Raw genomic sequence first — 16,197 nt, forward strand, 5'->3', positions numbered from 1 at the left:
GCACAATGATAATGTCCAGCTATAGCCAAGTTATCTGAAAGTCAGCTTTCCACATCAAACAACTTCTTCAGATCATTAGCTTTTCTACGTCAAATATTTCCCTGCAGTTCAACAAGATCTACTGTTAACTCCAAAGCAGCATTACTACACACAGTCTAATGATACATAGGCCCATATCCTAGGAGTAACCCACAGCAAAAACGGCATTCTAATATAATGCTGACAGAAGTAGAAACTGATAACTTAGTGATATATACAAAAATTTATAAATGCATAAATTCTCTGATCTAAATTTCTCACTTCTAAGAAGTTGTCTTATAAATAAGCTTGAAAACATCTGCCATGATATTTCACAAAGTGCTGGAGCATCACTTAAAACAGTATGTTTTTAAAAAACAATGATTTAAAGACTGATTAAAGTATAATATTTACACATGACAGGTGATGCAGCCTCAAAAATACAAACGCAACCTCTCCTTCTTCTTATATATAATCATATATTATACTAAAAATATCATGGGGCCAGGATGGTGGCTCAACTGGGTAACCTTCAAGCTGTAAATGCCAGTATCTCCATGGGCACCAGTCCGTGTTCCAAATATTCCACTTAAAGCCATGGGACCCTGCACCCAAGTGGGAAATCCAGAAGAAGTTCTAGCTCCTAGTTCCTAGCTTCAAATCAGCTCAGTTCTGGCCACTGCAGCCATTTGGAAACTGAACCTTCTCTCTTCGTAAAATCTGCCTTTCAACAAAAAATAAACAAATCTTAAAAAGATTAAATTTTTATCAATGTATAACCTGTACAAAAAAATATAGACAGTATTCCAGATTCATACATCTTCGTTGAGATTATACTGAAATTAAACAATACAGATTATTATAAAAACCTTTGACATTCCTTCTACTAAAACATTCACCAATCTATAACTAAATGTATTATTACATAGACACAGAACATAGAATCAGAATGATCTTTGGGAACCTCTAAATTTTCATCTGTTACCCACAGAACACAATTACTAAAAGGCAAAGCACAGCCCAGAGCCTGACTCCAATTCCAATCTATTGTCACCTATTTCTACCTCCAGAGTGCAGCCCAGGTCCTGGCTGCATTTGGAGGGTAAAAACAATGACAAGGCTAGTGGGAAATGACATCCTTTCTCTGTGAGACACTTTCCAGTGCTCACAAAAGAATGATAAGGTTTGGACCTGGCGTGGTGACTCAGTGGCTAAATCCTCTCCCTTACATATGCCGGGATCCCATATGTGTGCCAGTTCATGTCCTGGCTGCTCTATTTCCCATCTAGCTCCCTGCCTGTGGTCTCGTTGGGCAGTGGAGAACGGCCCACAGCCTTACAATTCTGCGCCTGTGTGGAAGGAGCCCATGCTCCTGACTTTGGATCAGCTCAGCTCCAGCCGCTGCAGTCACAGGGGAGTAAACCAGTGGACAGAAGAGCTTTCTCTCTGCATTTCCTCCTCTCTCTAAGTCTGTCTTTCCAATAGAAATGAATAAATTAAAAAAAAAAAAAAAGGAGAGAGAGAATGATATGGGTCTTCCTTTTCATGTGGATTTTTAGTTCAGTGCTAACAGTAGCTAAAGCCACTGAATAAACATTCAGTGGGGGAGTGAGGCTTCCGACAGTCAATTATACAAAATAGTCAGAAAAAATGTTAAGCAATTTAACAGGTAATTAAAAATTATGAGCAAATACAAATATATTGCAGCACCGAATATCTGATTTTATAAGAATACTTAAAGCAAACAAGAGAATTTCAAAGTTTTCTGCTGCTTCTGATTCAGTGTGATCCAAAGTAGAAGAAGCACAGTATACACATCCAATCTTTTAAACTTCTACGAGCACAGAGTAACAGTTAGACAGACACAAGGATACCACCCATTCCTGCCATTGCACGTCCTGGGCACAGCACTTCAGTTTCTTCAAGTCAGTATGACTTACCTTGTCATTTCATTACAAGGATCAGATAATACATGTTACACAAACTGCCTAGACTCTAGACAGACAGTGGCAAGCCATGACTGCTATTACCGCCATCAGAATCCTGCTGGACTGACTTTCCAACCATCCATTTAGCTTCAACTTGAAAAAATAGGATAAGGCAGGGAAGCAGTAATTTATAAACCCCATCAACTAGGCGAATAGGATAAACATCAACAAAATAAACAGCTTATTATACTCACATATTTCATTTCAAACTTCTTAGCCAACATTTCCACTTCTTGCCTCTCCTGGTGTTCATCATTAAATGGGTCTTCTGTATGAATGAGCTTCTTCTGATTCAAAATGAATGAGAAAAGAAATAGAACCATTATTACTACTTGAATTTTTACTGTTAACACAATCCTTCCACTGTGTCTGCATATAATCCCATTACATGAGTTACTTCAAGAAGTTCATGGAAAAGTTCACATGACTCTAAAAAAAGATTTAGCGGGATGGTGTCATGGTTCCACAGGTTAATCTTCCACCTGCAAGCACTGGCATCCCATCTGGGACTGTTCCACTCCCCATCCAGCTCCCTGTTTCTGGCCTGGCAAAGCAGTGGAGGATGGCCCAAAGCCTTGTGCCCCTGAACCAAGATGGGAGACCCAGATGAAGCTCCTGGATGCTGGTGTCAGATCAGCTCAGCGCTGGCTGTCACAGCCATTTCAGAAGTGAATCAGCAGATGGGTGATTCTGTCTCTCCTTCTCTCTGTAAATCTGCCTTTCCAGTAAAAATAAATAAATCATTAAAAATATAGATTATTTATTTGAAAGGCAGAGCAAGAGAGAAAAGAGAGAGGAGATAGGGAAAGATAAGGACAGAGAGGAGACTGATCTTCTGTCCTCTGGTTTATTCTTCAAACGGCTGCAAGCACCCACTGCTAGACCAGGCCAAAGCCAGTCTGAACTGCGTCCAGGTCTCCCACAAGTGTGGCTGGGGCCCCAGTACCTGAGCCACCTTTCACTGCTTTCCCAAGGCCTATTAGCAAGGCAGCAGGTACTCCAACATGGGATGCTGGCTGCCTTGCAAGCGCTGGCTTAACCCACTTTTAATTCCATTTGCCTTTAACTTTTTGATATACCTTCATATTATTCAGGATTTATTTACTCCTTAAGTGTAATTAATAATGAGAGTCAAATTTTCCTAATATGAATAACTAAATCAGAAGCATTAACTATAAAGTGAACATTTGGAATGATGGTTAAGATGTTATTCCTACATCTTATACTAGAGTGTCTGGGTTCAAGTCCCAGCTGCTCCCAATCCCAGCTTCCTGCTCATGTACTCACTGGGAGGGCATCCCTATCACCCACATGGGAGAGTCAGGTTGAGTTCCTTTCTCTTAGCTTCAGCCTGGCCCAACCTTGGCCCTTGCAGCCACTAAAGAAAGGAACCGGTGGATGGACCTCTCTCCATTTCCCTCTTCCTCTCTCCTTGCCTCATTTTCCGTGACTTTGCCTTGCAAAGAAATATTTTTTAAAGAATACAGGTTCGGGTCCACTGCGATAGTCTACTAGCTAAATTCTCAGCTTGCATCCGCCAGGATCTCAGGCATGTGCTGGTTTGTATCCCAGCTGCTTCACTTTCCACTCAGCTCCCTGCTTGTGGCCTCATTGGATAGTGGAGGATGGCTAAACCCTTGGAACCCTGTACCCACATTGGAGACCCAGAAGAGCTCCTGGGTCCTGGCTTCGAACAGTTCAGCACGAGCCACTGTGGCCACTTGGGGAGTGAACCATGGATGCAAGATCTTTCTCTCTTTCTCTCCTGCTCTCTGTATATCTGACTTTCCAATACAAATCTTTTTAAAATAAAAATACAGGTTCAGGGAGTTGGCGTTATGGTCCAGTGAGTGAAACAGCCACCCGAGACACCAGCATCCCATTTGGGCTGCTCCACTTCCAACTCAGCTTCCTTTCAACGTACCTGACAAAGCAGCAAAAGGAAACCTGAATGCTTGGGCCCCTGAAGCCCTGTGGCAGACAAGGAAGAAATGGCTGGCTTCTGGCTCCTTGCAGCCATTAGGCAAATGAACCAGTGGATTAAAGAGCTCTGTGTCTGTCCCTCACTTTGTAACTCTGGCTTTCAAATAAATGTTATTTTTTTTTTAAAAAAGGACTTATTTATGTTTATTGAAAACGCAGATGCACAGGAGACAGAGAGGAACATCTTTCGTTCACTGATTCATTCCCCAAGCGGCTGCAACAGCCAGAGCTGAGCCTATCTGAAGCCAGGGGCTTGGAACCTCTTCCAGGTCTCCCATACAGGCGCAGAGTCCCAAGGCTTTGGGTCATCCTCGACTGCTGTCCCAGGCCACAAGCAGGGAGCTGGATGGGAAGAGGGGCTGCTGGGATATGAACCAGCACCCCTATGGGATCCCGGCAAGTGCAAGGCAAGGACATGAGCCACTAGGCTACCACACTGGGCCTGTAATGTTATTTTTAAACCGCAAGTTCATAGCAAAAAGTGTCGGTAATGTTCATGGCAACATACAGGAACTCAACAATTCAAAATTGTTCACCTGTAAAATGATCGAATGGTCACCCCATCCAAAACCTCAAGGCAAGCAACTCCCACAAACACTATATAAAAAAGAAATGCCCATATGTAATTCTGATTAGATATCTTTCTTAAAAAATATTAACTACTTTGGTCAACAAATGCTTCTAAAAGGATGCACAGTTTATTAGTCACACTTTATCAGCTGCTTTAGAGTTGAACCTCTGCAGCTACTGTAGCTTTGTGCTGAGACGCAGTATCAATCACTTCTCTATCATCTATGGCCTGCCAATGGACATCCACTCAGAGTATGCGTACTACATTTACCATGGGGCCACTGTGACTAGGCAGGTAAATTCTCCTATGAGGACCAGTGACTATCCGGGCTGCTCTACTTCCAATCCAGCTCTCTGCTAACAGCCCAAGAAAAGCATCAGAAGATGGCCCGAGTCCTTGGATCCCCCACCCTTACGAGAGCCATCAGATGAAGCTCATGGCCCCTGCTTTCTCCTGGCTGGTGTCATCGTATCAGGACAGAACAGTGGATGAAGTATCTCTGTGACTCTTTCAAGCAAATAAAAAGAAATCTTAAACACACACTTACATACACATATATATACCGAGCCAGGGTCCTACATTTGCCATCTATTTACCAAAACAAACAAGTATATTATTTTGCTCAAGTACAATACTTTACATAAACACACCTACATCTATGCATGTTTTTCAATACACAAAGGTCAAAGCAAGGAGCCGCTTTATTTTTATCCAATTTCAGCTGCATAGAAAGTAAATTTTTTAAAAGCCTAGGGGCAGACACTCTGCCATAGTGAGTAAAGCTGCCATCTGCAGTGCCAGCATGTGGCACAGTGAGCTAAATTACCACCCCATCAGTCAGGAATCCCATATAAATGCCAGTTCCAGTCCTGGCTGCTCCACTTCTGACCCTGTTCCCTGCTGATTTGCCTGGGAGAGCAGCAGAAGATGACCCAAGTGCTTGGGCCCTCTCTCTCTCTCTGTGACTTTCAAATAAATAAAACTTAAGGAAAAAGCCAGGGAAAAAAGGGAGGCCTAGATGTTTTTACTTAAGCAGTATCCTTGGGTCCGGCACAGTAGCGTTAACAGCTAAAGTCCTTGCCTTGCATGTGCCAGGATCCCATATAGGTGCTGGTTCATATCCTAGCTACTCCTCTTCCCTTCCAGCTCCCTGCTTGTGGCCTGGGAAAGCAGTCGAGGATGACCCAAAGCCGTGGGACCCTGCACCTGTGTGGGAGACCTGGAAGAAGTTCCTGGCTCTTGGCTTCGGACTGGTGCAGCACCAGCCATTGTGGCCGCTTGGGGAGTGAACCAGTGGACAGAAGATCTTCCTGTCTCTCCTCCTCTCTGTATGTCTGCCTTTCCAATAAAAATAAATAAATCTTTAAAAAGAAAGGAAGTATCCTCAAGTAATTGAAAGCATAAGTTTTCACAAATGAAAATCTGAGCAGAGACCTGACTGGCCTTGAAGGGTGAGAAAAAAACAAGAGGAGATGAAGATTTGCATTTTGTAGATGAGGCAACTCATGCCGGATATACAGGCTGATCTGAGCAGTGTAAAACACAGGAAGGGAAAATATGAAGCTAATGAAAACAAAATCTTTCATTATAGCTGTGACTTTAGAATGAAAGGGATACTTAAAGGAAATAATCTGAGTCCATTTTTAAACTACTGTCAGTAATAAATTCATAGAATCCCTTATCCAAATAGGAGTTATCAATGAAAAATATAAATCTGTTCCAAAAGAAAATAAACCAGCAAAAGGAGCTAGATAACAGCAAGTAACCCCCAGGCTGTGATTACAAACCGTGTTCTCATATCACCACGAAGTCCAAGTAACAGGTTTGTTTCGTTTTGTATGTAAAGATACAAACATATGCATCTTTAATTTTTAAAATAAAAATCACTTTTACATGCCATTCTAAGAGATTTTATGTGCTTCACACAGGCATCAAAAGTTTGACTGACAGTGTATACATAATTTTTTAAGCTGACTCGTTTTTCATTTACACTTAACCCCCATCCCCACTCCATCCCCTGGCTTTGTGGTACAGCAGTTAAGTTGCCACTCCAAGGCAAGCATCCCATTAGCTGGGGGGCAGTTTGAATTCCAGTTGCTTTGCTTCTAATCCACTTCCTGCCGGGCACCTGGGAAGCCAGCTGGTGATGGTTGGAGCCCCTGAAGTTGAGTCCATCAGCTTAGGTGCAGAACCAGCTGAAATTCCTGGCTCCAGGGCCTGACCCAGCCCTGGCTAGGGTGGCTCATTTGAGGGGGTGAACCGGCAGATGAAAATCTCTTTGTCATGCTTTGTTTCAAACAAACGAATTTTTTTTTAAAAAAAAGGTTTATTTATTTTTATTACAAAGTTAGATATACAGAGAGGAGGAGAAAGAGGAAGATCTTCTGTCCACTGATTCACTCCCCAGGTGACCGCAATGGCCGGTGCTGTGCCAAACCGAAGCCAGGAGCCAGGAATTTCCTCCAGGTCTCCCACGCAGGTGCGGGGTCCCAGGCTTTGGGTCATCCTCGACTGCTTTCCCAGGCCACAAGCAGCATCGGAAGAGGAGTAGCCAGGATTAGAACCAGCACCCATATGGGATCTTGGCGCATTCAAGGCAAGGAATTTGGCCGCTAGACCATCGTGCTGGGCCCACAACAAATGAATCTTGACCTCCCCCGCACCCCACCACCACCACCACCACCACCAGAACTCTCAGATTAAAACTAAGAGTCTTTACATTTCTTAAAGCTGCTTGCTTTAACAATGAAAATTCTGAAAATCATCAACCATATGGAAAACTGATGCAATAATTTTGTCCTGTGATCTTAACTCAATAACACCACCAAGTCACCTTTCATACTTAACTCAAAATACACAACATGACAAGAAATGGAATGCTGCAGCATCCTGAAGAATAGTTACACCAACACCAGAATTACTTATTTCTCTTATCACAATACAGCTTCAATAAATCATGTTCACAAATGGGTTTTAGTTAACTGATTTTCTGGTTTACTGAGTCAATAAAAGTCTTTCTTTCCCCTTGTTTATTAATCACCACTAAAATGTTCTGTTATTCCTTAGTCAGAAATGGTGAACAAATTCATCTTTTCCTGATAGCGGTGACTCTGGGGCGTCAGCCATCTTTCTGAACATCTCAGCAACTGCACTGCATGGCCAGAGATAACAAGGTTGAGGATTGAGGTAACCTGCGTCCCGACACCCTGGAAGCCTGCTCTTTTTCATTTCACAAATATATGCTTCCTTAACTGTGGCTTTTGTTTTGGTTGTTATTTTTTTTTAAAAAGATTTATTTATTTTTATTGGTAAGGCAGATATACAGAGAGGAGGAAAAACAGAGAAAGATCTTCAGTCTGCTGATTCACTAGTGACCCTAATGGCCAGCACTGCGCTAATCTGAAGCCAGGAGCCAGGAGCCACTTTCGGGTCTCCCACGTGGGTAGGTCCCAGGGCTTTGGGTAATACTGGACTGCTTTCCCAGGCCACAAGCAGGGAGCTGGATGGGAAGTGGAGCTGCTGGGATTAGAACCAGCACCCATATGGGATCCCAGCATGTTCAAGGGAAGGAGTTCAGCCACTAGGCTATGGCACTGGGCCCAGGCTGTTTTTCTTAACCAGTAAAAAAGAGTAGAATAAATTCTGATTGCTAATTAGGGTTTAAAGGAGCTGATTTAAATGCACCCCAATGGAAAAGGTGCTAACACATAACACAGCACCGTTTACCAACGCTCCACACTATAGCTAAAATCTCATTCAGTGATAGCTACCTGGAATATATGAAGATGTTTTTCTTCTAATATGATAAGATCTCTTCTCCAACTTTATATTTTCAGTCTGTTACAAGACACCGTTCAATTACAAGTAATTTACTTTGAATTCTTTTTAAAGCATTACACCCCTAAAAATAAACAGTTTCTTCAAGGGAAAGGAAAGGAAAAACCAAATTTGGAAACCATCAGTGTCTAGCCAATTCTAATATCAACATACTGCTCTGGTAGTCTCTCCTCCAGGATTACCTTTCACAGAACCATGCCAATTTTACTTAACAAGGTATTTTCCTAGTTTTTTGTAGGCAAATCTGGCAATCTTTGTTGCAAAGGGGTACTGTCTAAAACAACTTTGTTTCTTTGTTCAGTAGAGTTCTTACAAGATATACAAGCTGTACAAACAGCGATAGAACTGGACAAACCCCTGAAATGGACAGCATGTAGAAAGCAGTGGAATCATCCATCTTCTATAAATAAATCAAACTACAGTCGGGCACTTCCTGAGGACATTTCGTCAATGACAGATCCATTCATGATGGCATACACCATATGGTTTGTGGAAGAATACTCTATCTGCATGACAGGGTATCTCTCAGAAATCAGCCCGTCATGAGGTGATACGTTATGAAACTCGGGAAAAAAAGTTATTCTGCGTTTTTCTATAATTAAAATATGCATTAATTAATAATGACATCGCATTACACCATACAGTATCATCACAGAAGCCTCTGTATCACTAAATGAGTGATTTTACTTTGGCTGGATTCTCCAAATGTAAGCTACATAAGTTAATTATAAAAGTACCAAGAATTGGTACAATTGTGCAAAAAGGTACTGACCATGCAGTGCTTAGAACTGTATGCAGCACATAGTACAAACTCAGTAACGGTAGTGGTTCTGCTGTTCTTATCCAAAGATACTGCTTCTCACCTGTAATTGATGAAAATTACAAGCACTACACCCCTACTTAAATTAGCAGGTCAAATATAACTTTTGTTTAAAAGCACTGCAATCCATTATTTTCAATATTCTTCCGGGAAGAACATTTATAAACAAGACGGCTTTAAGTAAGTCTAAAGGGCAAAAATGTTACCTGGAAGCTACCAAAATGGTCTCTATACTCAACAATCCATTCTCCTGGAATCACTTAAAGACTTGACCATGTAACAATATTTCTAATCATCAGAATACCTAACCATAAAATAAAATCTAGCAACAGTTTAATAATGTGATACTTGATACTTTGTGACTAAGAAGTTACTGCAACCTAATTCATAGACGGCTGAGGGTCAAAGAAAACAAGGGCCCTTTGCAGCCTATTCCAGCTACGCTAGAGCAAAAGCTAAAGCAGAGCGTTATCAATCAAAGGCCGAACATCGTTCTCCTTTTACTGTCACCGTATCACTGCCCTCTCCAACTTAATTCCAAAGCTTACCAACTCACAAACATTACAATCACCAAGAAGCCCCGTCTTATCCCTATTGTTCACAGTCCCTCGAAAGGCATACCTCTATATTTTCAGTAAAGTTTTTAAATATTGAAAACTAAGGTCTCTTTCATCACTCCGCAAAAAAACTGCAACGGCCAAATACCATCTGCCTACTTGGACCTAGAAACGAACGCTCTACACTCGGATTAGAATATGATGGGTGAGACGCCAAATAAAGCTGACGAGACACCTCCCCGGTTCCATTACAATATGAACAAACTCGGCAGAAAAGCAAGCTAACCATGTTTACCCACACCAACGCGAGAAAGAAAAACAGGCAGACATATCACTAACTCATCAACCTACCCCTCCATTCCTAAACAGGACTCCCTTCGTCCCTGCAAATGTTTAATTACTCTTAAACGCCTTTCAAATTCAGAAAAACACCACAGGCATGCAAACACCTCTAACTGCAGCCACGGCGCCCCGCAAAATAGCGACTAGGACGAAGGCAGGAGAGGGGTTCACGATCGGCTTCAAACCGGGGGCGTGTCCCCCCGGCTTCCCTTCTTCTCTCTCCAGGAACCGGGGCTGGAGCTCCACAGCGATCCAGCCGAGGGGGTGGTAGGGCCCCGAGACTCGGTGTGAAGAAAGGAAAGCAAAGGAGACGAGATTTCGAAAGGTGCGAAGGCAAACAGGCTCGGCGCCGGCTAGGTCCTCTCAATCCACCACCGCCCTCCCCGGAGCGCTCCCCCGCCGCCCGTCCACCCGCTCGGCCCCCCGGCCTCTCCATCCCACCCTCGGGGGACCCCCGGGACGCGCCGGGTGGGCGTCCCCGAAGGTGCAAACCAGCTGAGGGAGAGGCGTCGGGTCCGGAGGTTCCCCCGGCTCTGGGGCAGGAGGGAGGAATCTTCCTGTACCCGTTGTTCTCCGCACAGCAGCAGCTCCGGATAACTGAACTCCACGCAGCTCTCGTCCGTGGGGTCCTTGAGCACCAGCTCCAGGCGCACCGTCTCCCGCGGCGGCCGCGGCGACGGTTCGGCTCCCCGGACCGAGTCCCGCGGCGGGGCTGGCTGCAAGGGCAGCTGTGGGAGCGGCGGCGGCGGCGGCTCCGGCCGCGGGGGCTCCCTCTGCAGCGCCATGGGCGGCTCGGCGCGGCTGCCCTCGCGCTGGGGGAGCGGCTTCTCCCGCGCCGGGGGCTGCTGCTGCTGCTGCTGCTGCGCGTCCGAGCGGGGGGCCGGCTCCCGGGGGGCCGACGACGGCTCGGGTCGGGCCAGCTCCAGCCGGGGGGCTTCACGGGGGTAGTCGGGCTCACGCTCGGGCAGCGGGTACTCGGCCTCGCGCCGCCTCACCGGTGACAGGCTAATGAACGCTACTCTGCGCGGCTCCGCCATCCCCACTGTTGTGGCCCTCGGCTTTCGCTCGAGCCGAAGCTAGCTTCTGCGCCGCGCTGCCTTGTCTCTGCCCGCCGCCCTCCCTTTTGCGCTTCGTCGCTTGGATGCCCTCCGCCACCCTCGGCCGTCTCCGCCGACGCCACCGTGGGTGCGGACCGTGCCCCCTTCCCCGCTACTATGTTCTGATGGGCTCCACCGCCATCGCCAGGGTCGCCGCAGCCGCCATGTTGGATCCCCCACATAAATAGAAGCAGGCCGCTGAGCGGGCGCATGCGCAGAGAGGAGACGCTCGCGTTCACCGTCGTGGCTGTTGCTCAGTTTTCCTCTTTTCCTCCCAACAGCCTGGAGTCGGGACAGGTCGGCGGAAGTGACGTCATGACACGGCCCGTTTCCCTGGAAACGGAGACGCTATCTGCGCTCTGTCTCACTAGGGGAGGGGGGGAGATTGGGGTTTCCCAAGGAGCTTCCTATTCGCACCCGGAAACCGGAGACGCGTTCTGGGCTCGGAGAAGGGGGACAGAATCTGGGATGTGCGGAGGACGGATCCGGCCATGGCGCCGGGTTCCGCCCGCCGCTTGCCTTGGGCTCGAAGTGGTTATTCCAGAAAGACAGGGAGGGAAAGTGGAGGGACTCGGGGGACCAGCCTCCGTGTGGCTGCTGGCCCAGAGGCCGGCGCAGCCCGAAGGACAGAGGGAAAAAAGGAGGCGGCTGCAGCCGCCCTGGCCCCAAAGGCGTCCCTAGGAAAGCACGATGGTGTCTCACACGAGCCTCGCGTCGTCCGCAAGCTCCTCTCCTCACCTGGCCGTCTTGAGCAGGCCGCGGGACTCGACAATGCTTTCAAGTTGAAAGATGACATCTGAAGCGTGTAAATTGGCTAGAGAGGTCTACTCCTAACGAGATGATCTTAGAGTATGAACAAACATTGTGTAACGCTTAAAACACAACACACACACACACACACCATTTGGCTATCTAAAAAAAAAAAGCAATGAACAAGGTTGTAGCTCATTTTGTTTTTAAAGCTCAAACTGTGAGACTCAATTATAAAAGGTGGAGAAAGAGGGTTTGTTGGGGAACTCGGGTAGAAAGATCCCTTTCAAGGTGGAGGAGGAGCGTTGACCAGCCACACCTGGGACAGGCTGATGGGAATTCGGATTTCAAAGGATGCCTGCGATTCACTGGCGTTTTACTCCTTTACTAGAGAGTAAATTTTAAGCGTTCGTCCCCCACATCTTGAAGACAAATCAAATCTGCCACTCATTGCATTATTAACTGGATTACCAATTTCAGGATCTTTGTGTTGGTATGACGCCAGCCAGTTTTCAGTTTTTTGTTCTATTGTCTTTCCCACTGCAGGAATGTGGTGACTGAATTGATCCCAGAGGTCTCCCACGCTACTAGAATCTTGTCATTTTCCCGTGTTTTTCCTCCGTACTGATTGAGTCCTGCCTGGTTTTTGCATTGTCTCTGGGGGATTCTCTGGGACTCTTCCTCTCTTGCTACTGAACAGACTTTACCGTGATATTCTCTATCCTGCCTACAGCTACCCTACAGAGTAAATGCTATACTTAGTATCCAGTACCCACTAGGATTTGGCTGAAACTGCGAGCAGGTGGTCCTGTAGCTGCAATGGAGCTGCTTATTTACCTGACATCTCATTTCTGACATAGTGGATGTGGGTATGACTTCGTAAACCACACTCAGGGTAGCAAATAGTTAGCATTGTAAACTAGTGCAGGGCCCACGCAGGTGCCTCTCTGAACTGCAACTCTCCTAACACTAAACCGGAATGAAGTAAAAACAAAGTTACCTAAAGCATTTTGTAATACCACATAGAAACAAACTAAGAAAACAGGGGGCCAGCTGACGGTGTGAGTGTTGGTTGTAGTTCTGTGCGCTCTGCTTCCAGTGCAGCGTTTGCACTTGCTTCCTGGGAAAGCGGCACAAGATGACCAAAGCGCCTGAGTCCCTGCCACCGTGGGCAACACCAGAACAGAGTCAGGTTCCTCGCTTCTGCCTTTGAACGGGCAAAGGAGAGTCTTTCTCATCCTTATCTCCGCTCCCTCCATTGCTCTTTCTTCCAAGTAAGCAAATAAATATTTCTAGGAAAAGGAAAATTAGAAAGAATATTAAGCACAAGGCCATATTACATGCATATCTGACCCACTTGTGAATTTGAGCTTTCCCCCATTCCTCGACTCTTCTAGTCCTAATCAGTGGTCCACATGGGCATATATCCTTCTCAACTATGTAAACACCATCAAAAATAAAATAAATTTATTATTATTTTTAAAAAGTGAGCAGCCAGTATTCCAACTGGTGACCAACATGGGATGCTAAGTAGCAGGTTAATTCGTCACACTACTCCAGGCCCAGTTATACTAGCTTTGTCTTTTTAAATTCCAATGATCCCTTTTGTAAACTCTGGATAGAATATTAAGTCACTTTCGTGTATATTAATAGGAGTGTTAAAGAACTTCTCCTTTGGGTTTTACATCTGATATGGTTTAGATTTTCTCTTTTACTCTACGGTTAATAGGGTTTTATTCTAGATTTTTTTCTGTTATTTTTAGGTGGCAAGATGCTTCATTATTATTCATGGCAATATGATTAGAAAATATCTGCAATGGTTCTTTTTTTTTTAAAGATTTATTTTTATTATTTTTTCATTGGAAAGGCAGATATACAGAGAGGAGAGACAGAGAGGAAGATCTTCCATCCAATGATTCACTCCCCAAGTGAGCGCAATGGCCGATACTATGCCGATCCGGAGCCAGGAGCCTCTTCCAGGTCTCCCACGTGGGTGCAGGGTCCCAAAGCTTTGGGCCGTCCTCGACTGCTTTCCCAGGCCACAGGCAGGGAGCTGGAAGGGAAGCAGGGCTGCCGGGATAGAATCGGCACCCATATGGGATCCTGGGGCGTGCAAGGCGAGGACCTTAACCACTAGGCCACCGTGCCGGGCCCGATGGTTCTTTTTTAAGATTTGTTTTAGGGCCCGGTGTGGTGGCCTAGCAGCTGAAATCCTCACCTTGGACACGCCCAGGATCCCATAGAGGCTACTGGTTCTAATCCCAGCAGCCCCACTTCCCATCCAGCTCCCTGCTTGTGGCCTAGGAAAGCAGTTGAGGACAGACCCAAGACCCTGCACCAGTGTGGGAGACCCAGAACAAGTTCCTGGCTCCTCGCTTCAGATCAGCTCAGCTCCAGCTGTTGTGGCCCTTTGGGGAGTGAATCAACGAACAGAAATCATTGTCTCTCTTCTCTGTGTATCTGACTTTCCCATTAAAAAAAAATCTTAAAAAAAAAAAAAAAACCTTTATCAGCATGTACTCGCTTCATCCAGGACCTAAAAGAAGGGGACACCATTGACAATATGGATATTGAGTTCCATGTGGAACCTATGGAGGTATCATGAAATTCCCAGGTGGCTTCACAGCTAGGGTGGCACCACCCATTGCCTCCTAAAAGAAATAACCAGTGGGACAGGTACCAGACTACAGATTCCCACTCTATCTCCCCTCTTCTTTCCTCTTCCCCTCTGATGATCCTCTCGATCCCTGCCCACGGATGAGGCACATTTCTGTGTTTGTGGGGCCACCCATGCTCGCCCATGTATGTCTATTCACTTCCTCGCCTTTTGATTAACTTTTATTATCCCTTTTGCATCTTGCATGTGTCTGTGGCTGAGAAAAGAGCCTGGTTCAAAAATTAATACAGCCTAGCCCGTATCACTTAGCATTGGCTTTGTGATCTTGCCACAGTAATGGGAGCATCTTGTGTCTTCAAAGTGGGAACAACAGTAGTAAACATACGTGTTAATGTTGTGGCTGCAGTTAACTAAATTAAGATTCATGAAGTGCTTAGAAGAATCAAAATAAATAAATTTAAAAAAAAAAAAAAAGAGGAGCCAGTATTTAGTAAGCACTTGGATGAGTGTTTAATGCTAATTCCTCTGTGAGCTAATATATAGTTGTCGTTGCTTTTTGGTTTGGTTTGGTTTTATAAGGCACAGAGAGATAAAGCAAGCTCTCTTCTACTGATTGACTTCCCACCTGCCCAGGCCTGCCTGGGCTGGGCCAAACCAAAGTGGGAGCCCAGAACTCAATGTAGGTTTGCTGTGTGGGTGGCCGATGCCCCGTCACTGCTACCCCCAGGGACTTCATTCACTGGGGTTTGGAGTTAAAAGCCAGAACCAAGCATTGAACCTGGTTACCTAGTTGTGAGACATGGATACCTTTCAAAATAATAATAAATGTTGTTTATTTTTGTTAGAAAGTCGAATTTCCAGAGAGAAGGAGAAAGATCTTTCATCTGTTGGTTCACTCACCAAATAGCCTGAACAGGTACAGCTGAGCTGATCTGAAGCCAGGAGCCAAGAGCTTCTTCCAGGTTTCCCACACAAGTGCAGGGTCCTAAGGTTTTGGATCATCATACACTGCTTACTAGGCCACAAGCAGAGAGCTAGATGAGAAGTGGAGCAGCAAGGACACGAGTTGGTGCATACAGGATGCTGGTGCCTACAATCTGAGGATCAGCTAATCGAGCCATTGTGCTGGCCCCAGAACATGAATGTCATAATGGCAGCTTAGCGGCTGGTCCAGTGCTGCTCCAGCCAGTTTTAAACCTTTGAAAGACAAATGGTTTTTGTTTGTTTGTTTGATTAAAGGTATAAACTATATTAATAATGTATTTCTTATTATTTGTGATAATTAGATGAGCTACAGGCTTGCATTTCTTCATTTTCATAGTCATGAACTGTACTCTTATGCTACTCCTGTCCTTGCTATTCTTGTCATTTTGATTTTTTTAAAATATTGATGCTATTTTCTTTGTTGCATATTCATAGCTGTTGTACCATCACTGAGAAATGGACCCTTTATCATTCAAAGTGTGTTTCTTTGACTTGCTTAATGATTTTGACCTGGATTCCACCTTGTCTGATTGTGACACCTGCTCTCTTTCTATTTGCATTTGCCTAATTGTACCATTGCCCATCTTTTTATTGTCAGTGCTTATGCATTGCTTTGTTCTAAGTAGCAGCAAA

General features: G+C 45.2%; 1 protein-coding gene across 10 annotated transcripts in view; it reads right to left on the bottom strand.

Moving 5' to 3' along the window:
• UBN2 (ubinuclein 2) overlaps positions 1 to 11,382 on the bottom strand; it is a 70,529-nt gene extending 59,147 nt beyond the window's left edge. For 6 of the 10 annotated variants that reach the window (XM_041002502.1, XM_041002504.1, XM_041002503.1 and 3 more), the window contains exons 1-2: positions 10,680 to 11,370; positions 2,201 to 2,293 (exon numbers count right to left, since the gene is read on the bottom strand). In XM_041002502.1, the coding sequence (XP_040858436.1) occupies positions 2,201 to 2,293; positions 10,680 to 11,153 (567 nt within the window). In that variant the 5' untranslated portion in view covers positions 11,154 to 11,370. Of the gene's footprint in view, positions 1 to 2,200; positions 2,294 to 4,525; positions 5,250 to 8,330; positions 10,636 to 10,679 lie in introns of those variants that run through there. The other 4 variants (XM_041002500.1, XM_041002501.1, XM_041002506.1 and 1 more) reach the window with 4 other exon arrangements.
• Positions 11,383 to 16,197: the final 4,815 nt, after the last annotated feature.

The sequence above is a fragment of the Ochotona curzoniae genome, unplaced genomic scaffold (assembly GCF_017591425.1).
Source record: "Ochotona curzoniae isolate NIBS_2020 unplaced genomic scaffold, NIBS_Ocur_1.0 scaffold_2476, whole genome shotgun sequence".
NCBI lineage: Eukaryota > Metazoa > Chordata > Mammalia > Lagomorpha > Ochotonidae > Ochotona > Ochotona curzoniae.